General features: G+C 50.2%; 1 protein-coding gene across 1 annotated transcript in view; it reads left to right on the forward strand.

Moving 5' to 3' along the window:
* The window catches only part of CCDC40 (coiled-coil domain containing 40), a 42,418-nt gene that overhangs the window by 24,668 nt on the left and 1,223 nt on the right, over positions 1 to 16,527 (forward strand). The window contains exons 11-19 of the mRNA XM_036837061.1: positions 2,624 to 2,867; positions 2,948 to 3,130; positions 7,435 to 7,680; positions 8,659 to 8,872; positions 9,292 to 9,461; positions 9,571 to 9,662; positions 11,055 to 11,175; positions 14,077 to 14,265; positions 15,782 to 15,940. Of these exons, the coding sequence (XP_036692956.1) occupies positions 2,624 to 2,867; positions 2,948 to 3,130; positions 7,435 to 7,680; positions 8,659 to 8,872; positions 9,292 to 9,461; positions 9,571 to 9,662; positions 11,055 to 11,175; positions 14,077 to 14,265; positions 15,782 to 15,940 (1,618 nt within the window). The remainder of the gene's footprint in view (positions 1 to 2,623; positions 2,868 to 2,947; positions 3,131 to 7,434; positions 7,681 to 8,658; positions 8,873 to 9,291; positions 9,462 to 9,570; positions 9,663 to 11,054; positions 11,176 to 14,076; positions 14,266 to 15,781; positions 15,941 to 16,527) is intronic.

Genomic DNA, 16,527 nt, shown 5'->3' on the forward strand with positions numbered 1-16,527 from the left:
GACCATAAGTATGTGGGTTTATTTCTGGGCTCTCTATTCTGTTCCATTGATCTATGTGTCTTTTTTACTGTGCCAGTACCATACTGTTTTGATTACTGTAGCTTTGTAGTGTAGTCTGAAGTCAGGGAGTGTGATTCCTCCAACTCTGTTCTTCTTTCTTAAGATTGTTTTGGCTATTCAGGATATTTTGTGTTTTCATACAAATTTTGAAACTTTTGGTTCCAATTCTGTGAAAAATGCCATTGGTGATTCGATAAGGATCACATTGAATGTGTAGATTGCCTTGGGCAGTATGGTCATTTTAGCAATATTCATTCTTCCAATCCAAGAACATAGTATATCTTTCCATCTGTTTGTGTCATCTTCAATTTCTTTCATCAGTGTCTTTTAGTTTTCAGAGTACAGGTCTTTTGCCTTCTTACATAGGTTTATTCCTAGGTATTTTATTCTTTTGCTCATTTTTAAACTGAGTGGTTTATCTGATTATTGAGTTATGAGTTCTCATCTCATATGTTCTGGATACAAGTCCTTTACCAGATGTGTATTTTGAAAATATTTTTCCCCAGGCTGGCTTGTAATTTCATTCTCTTAACAGTGTTTTTTGAAGAGCCAAAGTTTTAAATTTTGATGAATTCCAATTTATTAATTTTTTTCTTTCATAGTTCATGCTTTTTATGTCCTCTCTAAGAAATCTTTGCCTGACCTAGAGTCATAAAGATTTTCTCTATGTTTTCTGCTAAAGTTTGATAATTTTAGCTCTTCCATTTAGGTATATGATCTATTTCAAGTTAATTTTATTATGGTCTGAGGTTCAGTCTTTTTTTGCATGTCCATCTCCAGTTGTCTTAGCACCCTTGGTGAAAAGACCATCCTTTCTCCACTGAAATACTGTGGCACCTTTGTCAGAAATCAGTCAGTTGTGTGTGTGTGTGTGTGTGTGTGTGTACACTCTCCATCCTGTTCTATTGATCTATTTGTCTTTCACCAATACCACATTGTCTTCATAAGTACAGCTTTATAGAAAGTCTCTAAATCAGACACTGGGAGTCCTTTTTCTTCTTTTACAAACTTATTTTGGCTATTCTAGGTCCTTTGGATTTCCATATGAATTTTAGAATTAGCTTGTCAATTTCTGGGGGAAAAATGCCTACTGGCATTGAGATTGGAAATGCATTGAGACTATAGAGCAGTTTGAGGAGAATTGACACCTTCATAATATTGAATCTTCTGCTGCGTGAACACAGCATATCTCTTCAGTATCTTTTTTTTTTTTTTTAATGTGTGCAGGTGTTTATTGCTATACTGGTGAAATTGGGGAAAGAACAGAAAACTGGATAGAGCCTAATCATATACCAATGAGATATTTAAAATACTATCTGGTCATTGAAAAGAATTAAGGCAATTTCTATGTACACTGATAATGAATATCTCTAAGATACAACACAAGAAAAAGTAAGGTGCAGAATAGGATATACTAAGCTTCCACTTGTAATTTTTTAAGTGGAGAGAAATACATAAACACCCACAAACATAATGTTTATATATGCACAAAATATATCTGGCAAGACATTTAAGAGACAGTAACAGGTTGCTTGGGGAAGAGAGTTCAAGGCCCAGGAATAGATGTGAGAAAAATATGGAAGGTATTATTCTAGTTCAAGAAGAAAGTACTTTTTGAATTGTTGAATAAGAACTTATTCAAAGGATAAGATACCATAAGTAGAGAAAAGCATGCTTAAAGTACAGCAGGACAGCACAGAATGAAAGGGAAAAAATGTCTCACACACAAAAATGCAAATTCCATTATCCAGGATCTGCATTTTTTACCTTGACATTACTTATGGGTATTTCCATGACCAGTATGCTGAGGGGATTTGAAGAGACAGCCACCTGTGTTCCTCCCAGCCACACCATTCACTGTGTGCCTCAAATGCTTTAAGCTTCGTGTTCACGAGTACAAAACTGAGATAACAGCATATCCTTTCCAGGGTTATGGTCATGACTAAAGGAGATGGGCTGGCGCCAACCATTCCCCACCCACAAGCACAAGGCAACAGTTTCCTGCCCTTTCCCCCTCCCATAATCACAATATTAGAAGAGTTTTAGACTTGGACTTGAGATGGATAATAGTTCTTTTAACTTTTATTTTTATTTTTATTTTTTATTTTTGGCTGCACAGCATGCAGGATCCTAGTTCCCCAACTAGGGATTGAACCCATGCCCCCTACAGTGGAAGAATGGAGCCCCAACCACTGGACTGCCAGGGAAGTCCCGGATAATAGTTCTAATACATTAGAAAATATTAGTCAAGATTCGATTACTATTGGGACTTCCCCGGCAGTCCAGTGGTTAAGACTCCATGCTTCCACTGCAGGAGGTGTGGGTTGGATCTCTGGTCAGGGAACTAAGATCCCACATGCCATGCGGTGCAGCCAAAAAATAATAAATAAATAAATAAATAATATGCGAACGTCATAAAAAATTTAAAAAAAAAGATTCGACTACTATTAAAAGAGTTGGTTTCCTAATTTCTTTCTCTCCACTCTGTGAGCTTCCTCTGAGCAGGGACCACCATACACATTGGTGTTCCGATGTCCTAGCTTTGCTCTTTCAATTTTGGCAGCGAATGCCAGCATCAGGTCAAGTCCATGGATGGCGAGCTCGAAGCCTACAAGAAATCCATCATAAAGGAGGAAGAAAAGAACGAGAAGCTGGCCAGTATCCTGAACCGGGCAGAGACAGAAACCAGCCTGATGCAGAAACTGACTTCGCAGTGCCTGGCCAAGGAGGAGGCCCTGCAGAACGAGTTCAACACCTACAGGCTCACCCTGCTGGACACGGAGGACACACTGGGCAAGGCCCACATGGTACGGTCATGTCTCCCACCCGCAGGGCAAGCCTCCCCGACCTCCTTCACAGCACCCACCCTCTAGCTCTTCCTTTCCAGGAATACAGGGCAACCATGGGCGAATTGCAGACTCTCCACCAGACCATCCAGCATGAGCTGGAGCTGAGGAGGAAGATGGATGCCTCCATCGTGGAGAAGCTGCAAGAGCACGTGACCTCCAACAAGATGACCAAGTCCTTCCACCAGCTCATCCTGAAGCTCCAGAAGGAAAAGACCAACCTGGTATGCCACCTGCACACACCTGGGCCTCGAAAGGCAGGTGCCCTCAGGGAGAGCAGGCATTGGGGCGCCTCTCTCAGGGAACAGACCACATGCGGGGGAATGGGCGGGAGCAAGGGGCACTCAGCATGTTCATTCATCTTTCATTTTTTTCTAGTTGAAAAGGAAAGCATTTTTATTGTAGAAAACCTAGAAGTACAAAAAGGCATAGGAGGAAAATAAGACAGCTGCAGTCCCACCATCCAGAGATAATCTCTTCTGAAATTGTGGTGTATTTCCTCTGGAAATTTTTCGAAACACACACGGTCATACTCATACACACAAAGACACACAGAAACACACGTGCACATACACATCCCCACGTGCACACATCCCCACATGTGAGCAAACACACGCACACTTGTTCACACACACGCCAACATGCACACATTTGTGCAACATGTTCACATACATGAACACACGTGTGAAGACACCTGTGCACACACAACCCTAGAGGACATAGGACTCTTACTATATACCAGTTTTTAATCCACTCTAATCCATTTACATTAACTTTAATGAAATACAACACAGAGAGAAAAGTGCACAAACAAGTGTAGTTGTCAATGAATTTTTCACTATGTATGTAGTGTTTTATTTTACATTATTGACCACATTCAACATAACATTTTCCATTAAATATTCTTAGAAAAAGTACATGTTGGCTTATGCATCACATTTCATCCTACAAATGTATGTGTTTTGTTCAACAGTTCTCTCATTAGACACTTCAGGTTGTTTCTAGGTTTTAAACTTTATAAATAACTCAGCACTGAACATGCTTGCTCACACATGTTTGTCCACATGTCTGAGGATAAATTGCTGCAGCAGAAACCCTGGTCAAATTGGTAGGAACATTTTAAATGGATTGTGGAGTTGCCCAAGCCTCTGCCTCCCCAGGGTGTGCCTGGAGGTCCTGAGTGAATGTGATTGGCCCACCTGGCCTGGGGACCCCCTCCACTACCCCTGTCATGAGCTCTCTCCTGCTCCCCCAGGGGTCTTGCTTTTCTCTGAGTGGGGGGGGGTCCCTGTGTCCTTAGAAAAGCAATTTGTTACTTAAATAGTTTCTTCTTTGGCTCTTCCTGTGATGTGAACCCCTGCCTCGGGGCTGCTGTCTATCTGGCTAGCAGCCTGAAGCACCTCACCCCTCCCAGACACCTGGGAGGAGACCAGCTCGCTCCTGGCCTGGTGTGCCAAGGAACCAGGGAGACAGGGCTGGAACCAAGACCACCCATGCCTGGATCTCCTTGAGATGCCCTAGCTGATGCTGGTGGAGTATTTCCAGTTCTTATTCTGGGAAGTGGGGGCAAGACTACCTGCTGGGAGCAAAACTGGGGGTGGGGGGCAGTGTGTACTGGAGAAGCTATGGAGTGTGGTGGGTGTGAAGTAAACCTGCCCGGCCCTGCTGCAGCACCACAGAGGCCGGTCCCCTGGCCCCCAGGTGTCCCTCTTCCCCAGCCACCCACGTAGGCGGCACATGTACTACCACTCATGTCCACAAGAGGGCAATAAGGAGTCCAGGTCCAGCATTTGTTGCAACAATTGGTGGGCAGCAGGTGTACTACCACCCAAGCCCACAGGAGAGCAGTAGAGAGTTCTGGGCCAGCGTTCATTGGAACAATTGATGGGCGGCATGTGTACTACCACTGATGTCCACAGGAGGGCAGTAAAGTCCTGGTCCAGCATCTGTTGCAACAATTGGTGGGCAGCAGGTGTACTACCACCCATGTCCACAGGAGGGCAGTAAAGAGTCCTGGGTCAGCATTTGTTGCAATTGGTGGGTGGCACATGTCCTACCACCCATGTCCACAGGAGGGCAATAAGGAGTCCTAGTCCAGCATTTGTTGCAACAGTTGGTGGACAGCAAGTATACCACCACCCATGTCCACAGGATGGCAGTAAAATCCTGGTCCAGCATCTGTTGCAACAACTGGTGGGTGGCAGGTGTACTACCACCCATGTCCACAGGAGGGCAGTAAAGAGTCCCGGGCCAGCATTTGTTGCAACAATTGGTGGGCAGCCCATGTACTACCACCCATGTCCACAGGAGGACAGTAAAGAGTCCCAGGCCAGCATTTGTTACAACAATTGGTGGGCAGCCCATTACTACCACCCATGTCCACAGGAGGGCAGTAAAGAGTCCCAGGCCAGCATTTGTTACAACAATTGGTGGGCAGCCCATTACTACCACCCATGTCCACAGGAGGGCAGTAAAGATTCCTGGGCCAGCATTTGTTGCAACAATAGCCAGCAGATGCAAGTCCAGCTCTGGAAAGGGGGCACTTTTCCCAAACTGCGCATTACACCCCGTGGGCTGGTGGCAGACAGGGTGGGCATATCTGGGACTACCACCCATGTCCACAGGACGGCAGTAAAATCCTGGTCCAGCATCTGTTGCAACAATTGGTGGGTGGCAGGTGTACTACCACCCATGTCCACAGGAGGGCAGTAAAGAGTCCTGGGCCAGCATTTGTTACAACAATAGCCAGCAGATGCAAGTCCAGCTCTGGAAAGGGGGCACTTTTCCCGAACTGCTCATTACACCCCATGGGCTGGTGGCAGACAGGGTGGGCATATCTGGGACAAGGAGCAGAGATTGTGGAGGGACAGAATCATCCACAGCTGGGTCCAGAGGGAGGGCAGGCACAGGTGAACCATGGGGCCTACACAGTTAGTTCAGGAGCAGTACTGATGTCCCAGGAGGAGGCCAGGGTGGTCTCAACAAAGGGGACAAACAGCCCGAGGGGACTGAGGGGAGGTCGGGGTGCTCTGGTTGGCCTGGTTGGTGGCTGAAAGGGGACTTAGGAACTGAAGCCCTTCCAGGGTGGCTAGCACTGGGGTAGAGAGGAAGGCAGGGCCCCTGTGAAGACCCATTGACCTTGGATGGTCTTGGCAAAGAAAGGGACAGGTGGATAGCCAGAGCTCAGAGGGGCCAGAGGGGCCAAGGTGTGACCGCAAGGAGCTGGGTGACTTGAGATGCTGGCAGGGTCTGGCTTTAAACCTAGGAATGTCCTGGAAAGCCATGCACGATGGCTGGTCAGAGAGTGCATGTGTGACAGAGCCAGCTGGGGTCATGTGGGGAGGGGCAGAGATGACCCTGGGAGACTAGGAGTTGATGGGAGCCACAGGCTGGTAGAGAGCTGAGGATTTGCGTGGGCAGGAACTAGTGGGCAACCAATGGAGAGGGGCTGGCTAGCAAGGTCAAGGCAGAGCCACAGCTCGGGGAAAAGGGCCCTGATCCCAAAGTGAGCCCGAGCTGCCTCCCTCCCTGATTCTCACAAGTATCCGTATGATCAACCCTCCATTGTAGGAAAGAATGGAGCAAATCTGTCTTAGGAAGCCAACAGAGGAGGCAGGGTGGGCTGGCCCAGCCTTCAGGACAGTGGCAGCCCCGAGGAGCCCTGGGCATTTCTGCCCTGGGCCGAAGCTCCCACCCCCAGAACCAAGGTTGGCGAGAGCCCCAGGGTCACAAGCCTCCGGCCAAGTGGCAAGTGACACCCCACAGTACAATCTTTTCTCTCAAGGACTGTGTCCAGCTTTTCCAGTGAAATGTAAGGACATTTGTCCCATCAAATAGAAATTAGAAGTTGGTGTTTGTCACAGCATTATTTAGAGTCGGAATGTTGATAACAGATTGACAAGCTCAAAGAAGGCAGGCATCTTGGTTTTCCTCACCAAAACACACGAGCTGTCAAGAGCAGTGCCCCATGATCATTGTGGAACAGATGACATTCCCAGGGACAGCTGTGACTTGCTTCCTAATCTCTGTTACAAATATGACTGAGTATTACACAGCCATTAAAAATGACATGACGTGAAATTTGTCAAATTGCAAAGTGGCTTACAAACCTATATGTAGAGTGTGATCCTGTTTTTCTTTTGGTGGTGGGGGGGAGGGGTTTATATACAAAGTCGGGAAAGCAGGATAGATTCTAAATAGTGATGCTGGCTAGCTGTGTGGCAGATTTATGGGTGATCATCTGTATTTTCACATTTCCCCATTTCAATGCACGTTACTGTTTGTTTGATAAGAAGAGACAATAATGTTAGCCTTCTTTTTTTGTGAGAAATCATTAGGGTTCCAACAAGTAGGTCCTTTGACAGGTCATGAGGTGGAGAGAAAGCCAACATCCTCCTCTCCTGATTATGTTTTGGAATTTCTCCAGATGAATACCCGGAGGATCAAGGAAACAAGAAGCCAACCAGCTCATTTGGAGCCTCCCAGAAAGAGAAAAAAAGTTCAGACATGTTTCCTTCTGCTAATTCAGGTGACACATCATTCCAAGATTGACGGTGACATTGCTCAGACCACCCTGGACATCACGAACACCAGCTGCAGGCTGGACATGCATCAGAAGACACTGGCCGAGCTGGACAAGGAAGTGAAAAAAGTCAACGACCTCATCACAAACAGTGAAAATGAAATCTCCAGGCGCACAATCCTGATTGAGAGAAAGCAAGGCCTCATCAACTTTTTGAACAAGCAGCTGGAGCAGATGATTTCTGAACTCGGGGTAAGACCCCAGGGCCGGGAGAGGCCGCTCGGGTTGATATCTATGCCTGGCCATTTCAGGAACTTCTTATGTTCAGAAACGAACTCACGTAGGACACACGCGTTCCTGTCCCGCCGATCTTACAGGTGAAGCACATGTGTCTGTGCAGAATGCTCTGACTCAGGGGCTGTCTGCAGACCTTCTCTGTTGGGCCAGATAGTCAGTATTTCAGGTGTTACAGGCCAGATGGTCTCTGTTGCAACCCCTCACCCCAGCGGCTATGAGGAGGAGCCACAGGCAGTACGTAAACAGACAGGTGTGGCTGTGTGCAGTAGAACCTAACTTAGGGTCCCTGAAGTTTGAATTCCATATAACTTCCGCCTGGCACAAAATTCTCTTCTGATTTTTTTGTGCGGCCCACGGGCTATGCGAAGACAGGCAGCAGGCGGGATCTCACCCACTGACTGCAGCTCTGAGTGAAGTGGTCTGATGAGTTTGGGGCTTGAAGTCCTACAGATTATCCAGGTATCGCTGACCTGAGGAACCCACCAACAGTTTCAAGTCCCAGAGCAGAATGGGCAGCTGGGGGCGCACTCAGGTAGACCTCGACACCAGAGTGCAGTCTCAGAGCTGCAACCTGAGTGGATTCCAAGGGAGTAAAGACCCTAACCCATGACAGTGTGCTGTTAAAAGACAATTTGCAAAGCCCCTTTGGGTGACAGAGGCCCTGCTGCCCCTGCCCCAAGACTGGGGCATGGTGGGGCCCGGCCAGTGGAGGGAGGGGAAGGGGTCACAGACCCCCAGACCCATATCTCCCACAGCAGGTCAGGCCATATGGCCTGGGCCCTCAGGGGAGGGGACCCAGTGACAGGGTCCCTGGTCCCTCTGAGTAAAGACCCCCTACTCGTCGTACAGACACATGATCTCAGGGGTCCCCAACCTCGGCAGCCCACCCAGATTTAGAGGCTCATTCTGCTTTCTGGTGAACATCACTTTCAGGGGGAAGAAGTGGGGCCCCTGGAGCTGGAGATCAAGAGGCTGACCAAGCTGATCGAGGAGCACAACGCTGGCGTGACGCAGGCCCAGGTGACCTGGCTCCGACTGCAGCAGGAGATGGTGACGGTCACGCAGGAGCGCGAGGAGCACCTGGCCTCCCTGGACATGTCCAAGAAGGACATCCACATCCTGGAGCAGAAGAAACTACGGATAGAAAGTGAGCTCCCCTGCCCAGCCCCCTCCACAGCACCTGCTGTGGTGTCCCGGTCCCACCTGGTCCCACCTGGTCAGCCCAGCCCTGCAGCCCCACAGGAAGTGCTGCCTGGTGTCCAGGGCCCACTCGGCCTGAACGCGTCATGCCCACTTCTCCCCGGAGGTCCTGCCGCCTGCTGCTCCTGCCCTTGGGCCACCCAAACCCCCCTGTTGGTGGTCAGGGTCGTTGCTTTCCGGCCCTGCCCCTGAGCTTGGCTGGTCTTTCCTAGGGGCTTGGTGTCTGAGCGCCAACCCTGTACCCTTTGGCCTCCTCTGGCTGGGCGGGGGTGCCCGAAGGTCGGCGGGGCCGTAGGGCGCTCTGGGCACAGACCCGGATCACTACCCCCAGGGACCACCCCCGACCCCCGGCCGCCCTCCCCGCAGACAAGATCGACCAGGAGAAGAAGGAGCAGAAGCAGATCGAGCGGCACATGAGGGACCTGGACAGCGACCTGAAGAAGCTCAACGTGCTGATGAACCAGAACCGATGCAGCGCCGAGGAGCTGCAGCAGGGCAACCTGGCCACCGAGGGCGAGTTCGTGCGCGCGCTCAAGGTGGGCTCCACCTTGAGCTCCTGCCCGCGGTGGGCAGGCAGGGGGCAGGGCAGGGGAACAGGTGTGCGCTGCCCTCAGCCCCACCCTCAGCCGCCCCCTCCCCATGCAGGCCTCGGAGCGAGAGACCATCGAAATGCAGGAGAAGCTGAACGAGCTCAGGGAGGAGAAGGCTGCCGTGCTCAACAGCCTGGTGGAGGCGGAGTGAGTGCCGGGCGCCTCCGGTCCCAGGGTCGCTGCCCCACGGAGCCGTGGGAGGCCACCGTCCACGTAAACCGGCCCGGGAGGTGGGGGCGGCTCTGGGACCCGAGGGGGATCCCGGGGAAGAGTGGGGTTCTTGTCTCCTGCGCTCAGGGCAGCCCTCCCGCCAGACCCATGATCGTGGTCGCTGGAAACAGAATGGCTTCCTTTGGGACAGACTTTTTTAAAACTGTATGATCTTTCTGGTGCCTGATTGTAAGAGTAATCCAGACCCAACGGTAAGCATTTTAAACCGTAACACTATGTGCAGAGTAGAAAGGAGAATCACACTTAATCCAACCCTCTTACTTTACCATTTTCTCTGTGTATTTCTTTCATTTTTTTTTTTAAACAAAAATGAGATTGGTCTCTATGTCCCCCTTTGAAGTAACCTTATATTTTTCTGTGGATGTCCTTCCCCGTTGGTGCACATAGATCTGTATCTCCAGTTGCAAGGGCTCCTGAGCGGGTACTGTATGCATGCACCCTGATTGGTGCCATGTGATTGCCAAGGGGCTGAGTGTCAAAGGGATCATCCCCTCCCTGTGGTTTGACAGAATCTACACATAACACCACCTGGAGCTTGCAGAGGATCTTAGTCCCCCCAGGCTGCTACAACGGAACACCACAGACTGGGGCTTATAAACAATAAACAGGAATTTATTGCTCACAGTTCTGGAGGCTGGAAGTCTGAGATCAGGGTACCTACATGGTCGTGTGAGGGCTCTCTTCTGGGTTGCAGACTCCTTGCTGTGTCCTCACAGGGTGGCAGGAGAGGGGGAGATCTGTGGGGTGTCTTTCATGAGGGCACTAATCCCATTCATGGGGGTTCCACCCTCATGACCTCATCACCATCCCAAGACTTGGCGTAAGGATTCCAACATGTGGATTTTGGGGGGTGGGGACACAAACATTCAGACCACAGGGGGTGGGGGGCATGTGTCTTTGCTAACACTTTAATAGCTTTCAGGCTCTTCGTCTATCTAGGCTTTTGCTATCACTTATATTTGCTTTTCTCAGTTTCTCCTAAAGTTACATATCTGTTTTCTCCTCCGCTCCCCCCCGGCCCCCCAGTGAGGGTGGTGGGCACTGGGGTTGAGTTCACCTTCTGGTCCCAGAATGGTAACATTTGTTTCTATTTAAACCCTTGCCTAGGTGCCTGCAAATTAACCAGGCCACCTGCTAGGCGAGGGCGCCCCTCATGGACGGGAAGGCGAGGGTCTCCCGTAGCCCATTACAGACATTGCTCCTTGTGCTCGGAGCCCGCCCCAAGCACAGCACACAGTGCTCACCGAAGCATCAGAAAGAAAACCCCTTCGTTCTCCAGCTCTTACACTGCCTCTCCTTCCCTTAAAGACACCAGATCATGCTTTGGGACAAAAAAATCCAACTGGCAAAAGAGATGCGCGCCTCAGTGGATTCCGAGACGGGCCAGACAGAGATCCGGGCCATGAAGGCCGAGATCCACAGGATGAAGGTGGGTGGGAGGAGGGAGGTGTGGGGAGCCTGGGAGCTCGGGGTCCTGGGAGGAAACCACTCAGGCACAGCAGCCTGCAGCCCAAGCACAAGGAAACTCGCTGTTCCCCTTGCCGACCTCCTGCGTCAGGGCCTGTGCAATTCTTGTTCTTACTGCACCGAAATGATTACAGGACACACAGCTGTCTGCACAGTATTCATGAACTACTATTTTACCCTCAGTCTGTGCAAGCAATGCACTCCAGTATTTTTAAACACTGGCTGTGACACGCCCCCCCACCCCCCAATCTCATGACCCATTTGTGAGATGTATCCCACCGTTGGACCAGAAAGACTCTCACTCAGTAAAAGGGTTCAAGGAACACACCCACCTTTTCCTTCCGAGCCATGTTTTCTCTCTACTGTCATCTTTAGCTGGATTTCATTCCCTTGAGAAAAGGCTGGTAATTAAATCACAGGCTGTCACTGAGCCAAAGGTTCAGGGCCTTAAGGATACAAATGAGAGCAGGGAATAAAAACAAATGTGACATCACTTTTACAATTACGTGGTTAATAATAACCCCGCTAGCTATTGAGTCCAGAGGAATTCTGATCAAATGCATCTACTGCTGATAAGTTTTTAAAAAAACACTCCATTTAACTGACTTTTCAAACCGCAGAAGCTGCAGCAGGTCAAACCCTCTACCACAGAGCTTACACCCACACAGGCACGTGCACACACACACACACATACATGGACGGATGGGGCTACTGCCCCATTCCCTCCTAGTTGTGGTTTTGTTTTGTTTTGTTTTCCTTAACAAAAATAGTACATATAATTCAGCAACTTATTTTTTTAAAAAGTAATACAGACATTATCTTTCTTTAACAGTTGCAGATTATACTATGGATATAACAGAATTTAATGAAACATTCCTAGGTTGATGTGAAGATTCAGATTGTTTCCAGTTTGTTGTTTTGTCACTATAAACAATTGTTACAATGATACCCTTGTGGAAATCAGTGACCATATTTGTTTTCGTGGGTCTGTTTCTGGGCCCTCTGCTGTGTCCACTGATCCAAGAGCCCAAATCCACACGGTCTTGATTTCTGTGGCTCTGTCCAATGTGATTCCCCCAACATTGTTCTTTTTTACAAAATTGTCTTATCTATTCAATATCTTTTTCCTTTCCAAAAACATTGAAAATCAGCCTGTCAGTTTCTACAAAAGTTCCTGTGGGTATCACGATTGGGATTTGAGGCTACAGATCAATTTAGAGAGAATTGACACCTTAGCATTGCTGAGTTTTCCAGCCCATGAGCAGGTGTATCTGTCTCCCCATTTACTTGGTCTTGTTTGATTTCCCTTGTTAGTGTTTTGTCTTCAGCATTCGGGTCTTGCATATGTTTTGTTAGATTTATACCTAAGTGTTTCGTGTTTTCTGGTGCTATTGTAAATGGTACTTTCTAAAATTTTCAAATTCCAGTTTCTCATTGTTAAGGTACAGAAATACAATGGACTTTTGTACATTGACTTTGTTCCTGTGATTTTGCTAAAGTCACTCATTTGTTTATCGGTCTATAATATTTGACGACCCACTGCATGAAAAGGGGTTTCTCAGTGGATTTGCGTTGCTGGTTTACACGTGGGGGACTGAGCACACGCGTGTGCCTGTGTGTATATGTGTGTGTGTGTTTTGGCGTTTCCTCCTCGGGAGGTTGCCTGTTTATATCTTTGCCTGATTTTCCTGTTTCTTATTTCTTAGCAATTTTTAGGACCTCCTTGTATATTGGGGTTAATAACCCCTGTCTTTAATACCTATTCTAAACGTTACCTCTGGTCTACTGCTTGCCTTTACACATTTTTTTTATGGTCTCTTTCCGCTCAGAATGTGTTTAGTGTTTAGTTGTGTATCAGTCTTTTCCTGTATGGCTCCTGGGTCTCCTGTACTGTTAAGAAGGTTCCCCAACTCGAGGTTACACAAACAGATTCCTGAGTTTTTTCAATTGTTTGCACATACTTAGATCTTGAAGCCACCTGGAATTTGTTTGGGGGTATGTTGTGAATAGGGGTCCATCTCTATTTTCTCTCTGCTGGGGAGTGAGTTATGCCAGCAGCATGTATCAGATGATCTGTGCTTCTCTCACTGATTTGAACGGCCACGTTGATCACATAGATGGAGATGAGGATGCCATCCTTGTCCTGCATCTCTGCTCTGCTGTGACAGTTATTCTGACGGGCTCGCGCCAGCGCAGAGCATTTGGTTACTGTCACTCTTGCTCTGTTTTAAACCTCGTGGGCTAGGCGTCCCACCACCACTCCTAACTTAACTTGGGGATTCCTGCCTGTCTATCCTTTTGTTATTTTGAATCAACTTTATTGAGGAACAACTTACATGCAGTAACATGAACTTATTTTAAATGTCCAGTGCACACGTATGCAGCCACCACCCCGTGGAGACGTAGAGCACGTCCACCCCTGCAGAAAGCTCCCTGGCGCCCCTCGCGGCCCGGCTCCCACCACGACCCAGCCCCCAGCCCCAGGCCCCATAGGCCCTTCACGCCACCATCTCACAAAGCCACTGTGCGTTTTTCCTAATGAGGAAATTAACCTTGGTGCAATACAGTTAACCAAACTACAAATTCTAACCAGAGTTCACCGTTTTTTTTGGCTAATGTCCTTCTTCTGCTCCAGGACCCAACCCCGGGCCACATCTTGTCCTCATGTCGCCCCACCTGCCCTGGTCTCTGACGGTTTCTCAGCGTTGCCCTGTTTGCCTGGTGTTCTTTACATGGACCTTAAATCACTCTGACCAGTTGACTAAGCCCCCAGGTTCCTTTCTCCCCTGGGGACATCACCCTTGTGGGTTCCCTGATGGTTCAGTTGGATGTGGTGGGAGGTCCCTCTGCCCTGTGCACCCAGGTCAAGCACGGCCAACTGCTGAAGCAGCAGGAGAAGATGATCCGGGACATGGAGCTGGCTGTCGCCCGCAGAGAGACCATCTCCACCCGGGCCGAGGGGCAGTGCAAGATGGACAAGAATCTGCTCACCCGCACAGACTTCCACCACAAGCAGACCGAGCTGAGACGGAAGATCAGGGACATTCACAAGGTAGGGGAGCCGAGCGACTGGGAAGGGGCCATGCTGCGGGCCACCTGTCCACAGGCGCTCAGCCTGTGTCACCAGCCCCGCTGGCAGGCGTGCAGACATTACTGGCCAGGGCCGTATTTCTGATGTACTTTCCCCAGCTTGGGCTGCGATTTCACTCTGTCCTTCCTGCCTGCTTCTTGGTGGGTCGCTCCCTGCCCCACCTGCCTCACCGCCTCTTCTTCTTCCCCTCATTCCCAGAGCTATGGTCACAGCTGCTGTGTCAGGGCTGTTTTAGGAGACAGAGAAGTGACAGTGGGGGCTGGGGGGATGGAAGGAGCTCGGGTGCAGAATCAGACAAGCTGCTTTCTTCTGTGCTGGGGACAAAAGCCTGAGCCTCACACCCCACGTGCTGGTTCTGGGTCAAGATACAGTGGGTGCCAGATCAGTAGGTGTTTCCCGAGTGCCCCTAACGTCCTGCTCTGATAGGGGCTCTCTTTGGGAGTTTGTCTTGGGTTTAACAGAAGATCTATATAGGGAGGGTGCAGCTTAGGACTGGAGGTGGCCCTATTTCTCCACCTTCCTGCCTCACAGAAATGGCATCAGGGAAGTATGGAGTGCTGGTGAAGGGCACGAGTCCCTGTGTCACTGACCCCAAGTGGGTGCTGGGGATGGGCCAGTGGGAACGTGGAGGGCACCCACTCGAGCCCATGTCCCCATCCACCAGGCCACATCGACTGAGCATGTGGTGTGTGCCCTGCCCTGAGCGGGGACCAGCTATATGGCCCCAGTGCCCCCTCCTTTTGTGATCACCAGGCTGGGCTCTGGGCTCAGACTTCCCTCAGCCCCTGCTGACCAGCTATGTGGCCTCAGTGCGTATAGAAACCTTCCATGCCTGAATTTCCTCGTCTGCCAGTGGAGATAGGAGCAGTGACCCCTCCCTGAGAGGCAAGGGTTACATGAGACAGAAAGCGGCCTCGGAGCCCCACCGTGGGTCCCAGCCCTGTTCTTCCACTCATGGCTCAGGCACGTTGTCCGACCTCTCTGTACCTCTGTTTACTGACCTGTGAAATGGGTCCTCACCTCGTGGCATCACCCAGAGGACTGAATGGAGAATGTTGGAATAGCCCCTGTAGGGGGAGCCCTGTATGACGGAAGGTAGCCGAAAATGACAGACTTGATCCAACTGCTCATTTGGATGTTACTGGAGGCGCAGAGGGGCCTTTTCCGGGCCTGGTTTGTGCACTTCTCTGTCGCGTTGGCCACTCCTGGCGTCCATCCCTCTCGACCCCTCGTGGCTCCCCAGGGGCCTCCTCTGCCCAGCTTGGTGACGGACTCCTCTCCGCCCCACCCCACAGAGGGTCCGGCCAGGGCTCCCTTGCTGGCCTCCCCACCCCCAATACTCTCCTGCACCCCCTCTTTGGGAATCCTCCTGGATCATGTGCATAGAGGGTCCTGGGGGTCCTCCCAGCCTGACTCTGCTCTGTCGGCTGAATAACCGGTGGGCAGGGTCCCAGGATGCTCCTGTCTAACCCCCCAGGCCACCGAGGAGTGCACCCAAACCATCCTAGAACTGGAAGAAACTCAAAAATCCGTGAGCGACTCCCTCCTGGAGAAACAGGAGCAGCTGTCAAGGATGCAGGCCAAGGCCGACGAGCTCGAAGCTGACCTGTACCAGCTGGCAGCCCTCAAGCGACAGGTAGGCAAGTCCCCAGGGCCACCAGGGCCACAGGAACCCAGCAGCAAGGCCCGTTCCGGCCCAGCTAAGCCCAGGCTGATCACAGCACTGCCTACTGCTGTCGTCCACCTCATGTTTCCCATGAAGTCTCCATGGGCCGGCACTGTCCTGGGTGCCAGGGCAACAGACTAGAATAGAAAAGGTGACAATCCCTGCCCTCCTTCTGAGGGCGGGAGGGCAGGTGATAAACAAAACTAATAAGAAAAAAGATACCATATATCTGATGGTGATATAGATACTCCGGAGAAACAGGGAGCAGAGAAGGAGCATCGGGTGGATGGGGGCTGCACTTGTAAGTAGGGTGGTCTGAGGTGGCCACACAGGGGAAGCAACATTGGAGTCAAGACTTGCAGGGAGCAAGGGAGTGAGCACCCCCAGGTAGGGGGGCACCAGGTACAGCAGGAGCGGGAGACTGCCCAAGGGCCCTGGGCTTGCACGCTTGGGGGTGCACCCTATGACTATGGCTTCTCCCTCAGGGGAGGTGGTTGGTGGGGGGAGGAGTAACTTGGGGGTTATCGGGATCGCTCGGCTCTGATGTTGAGTATGGA

This window comes from Balaenoptera musculus, chromosome 20 (genome assembly GCF_009873245.2).
Source record: "Balaenoptera musculus isolate JJ_BM4_2016_0621 chromosome 20, mBalMus1.pri.v3, whole genome shotgun sequence".
NCBI lineage: Eukaryota > Metazoa > Chordata > Mammalia > Artiodactyla > Balaenopteridae > Balaenoptera > Balaenoptera musculus.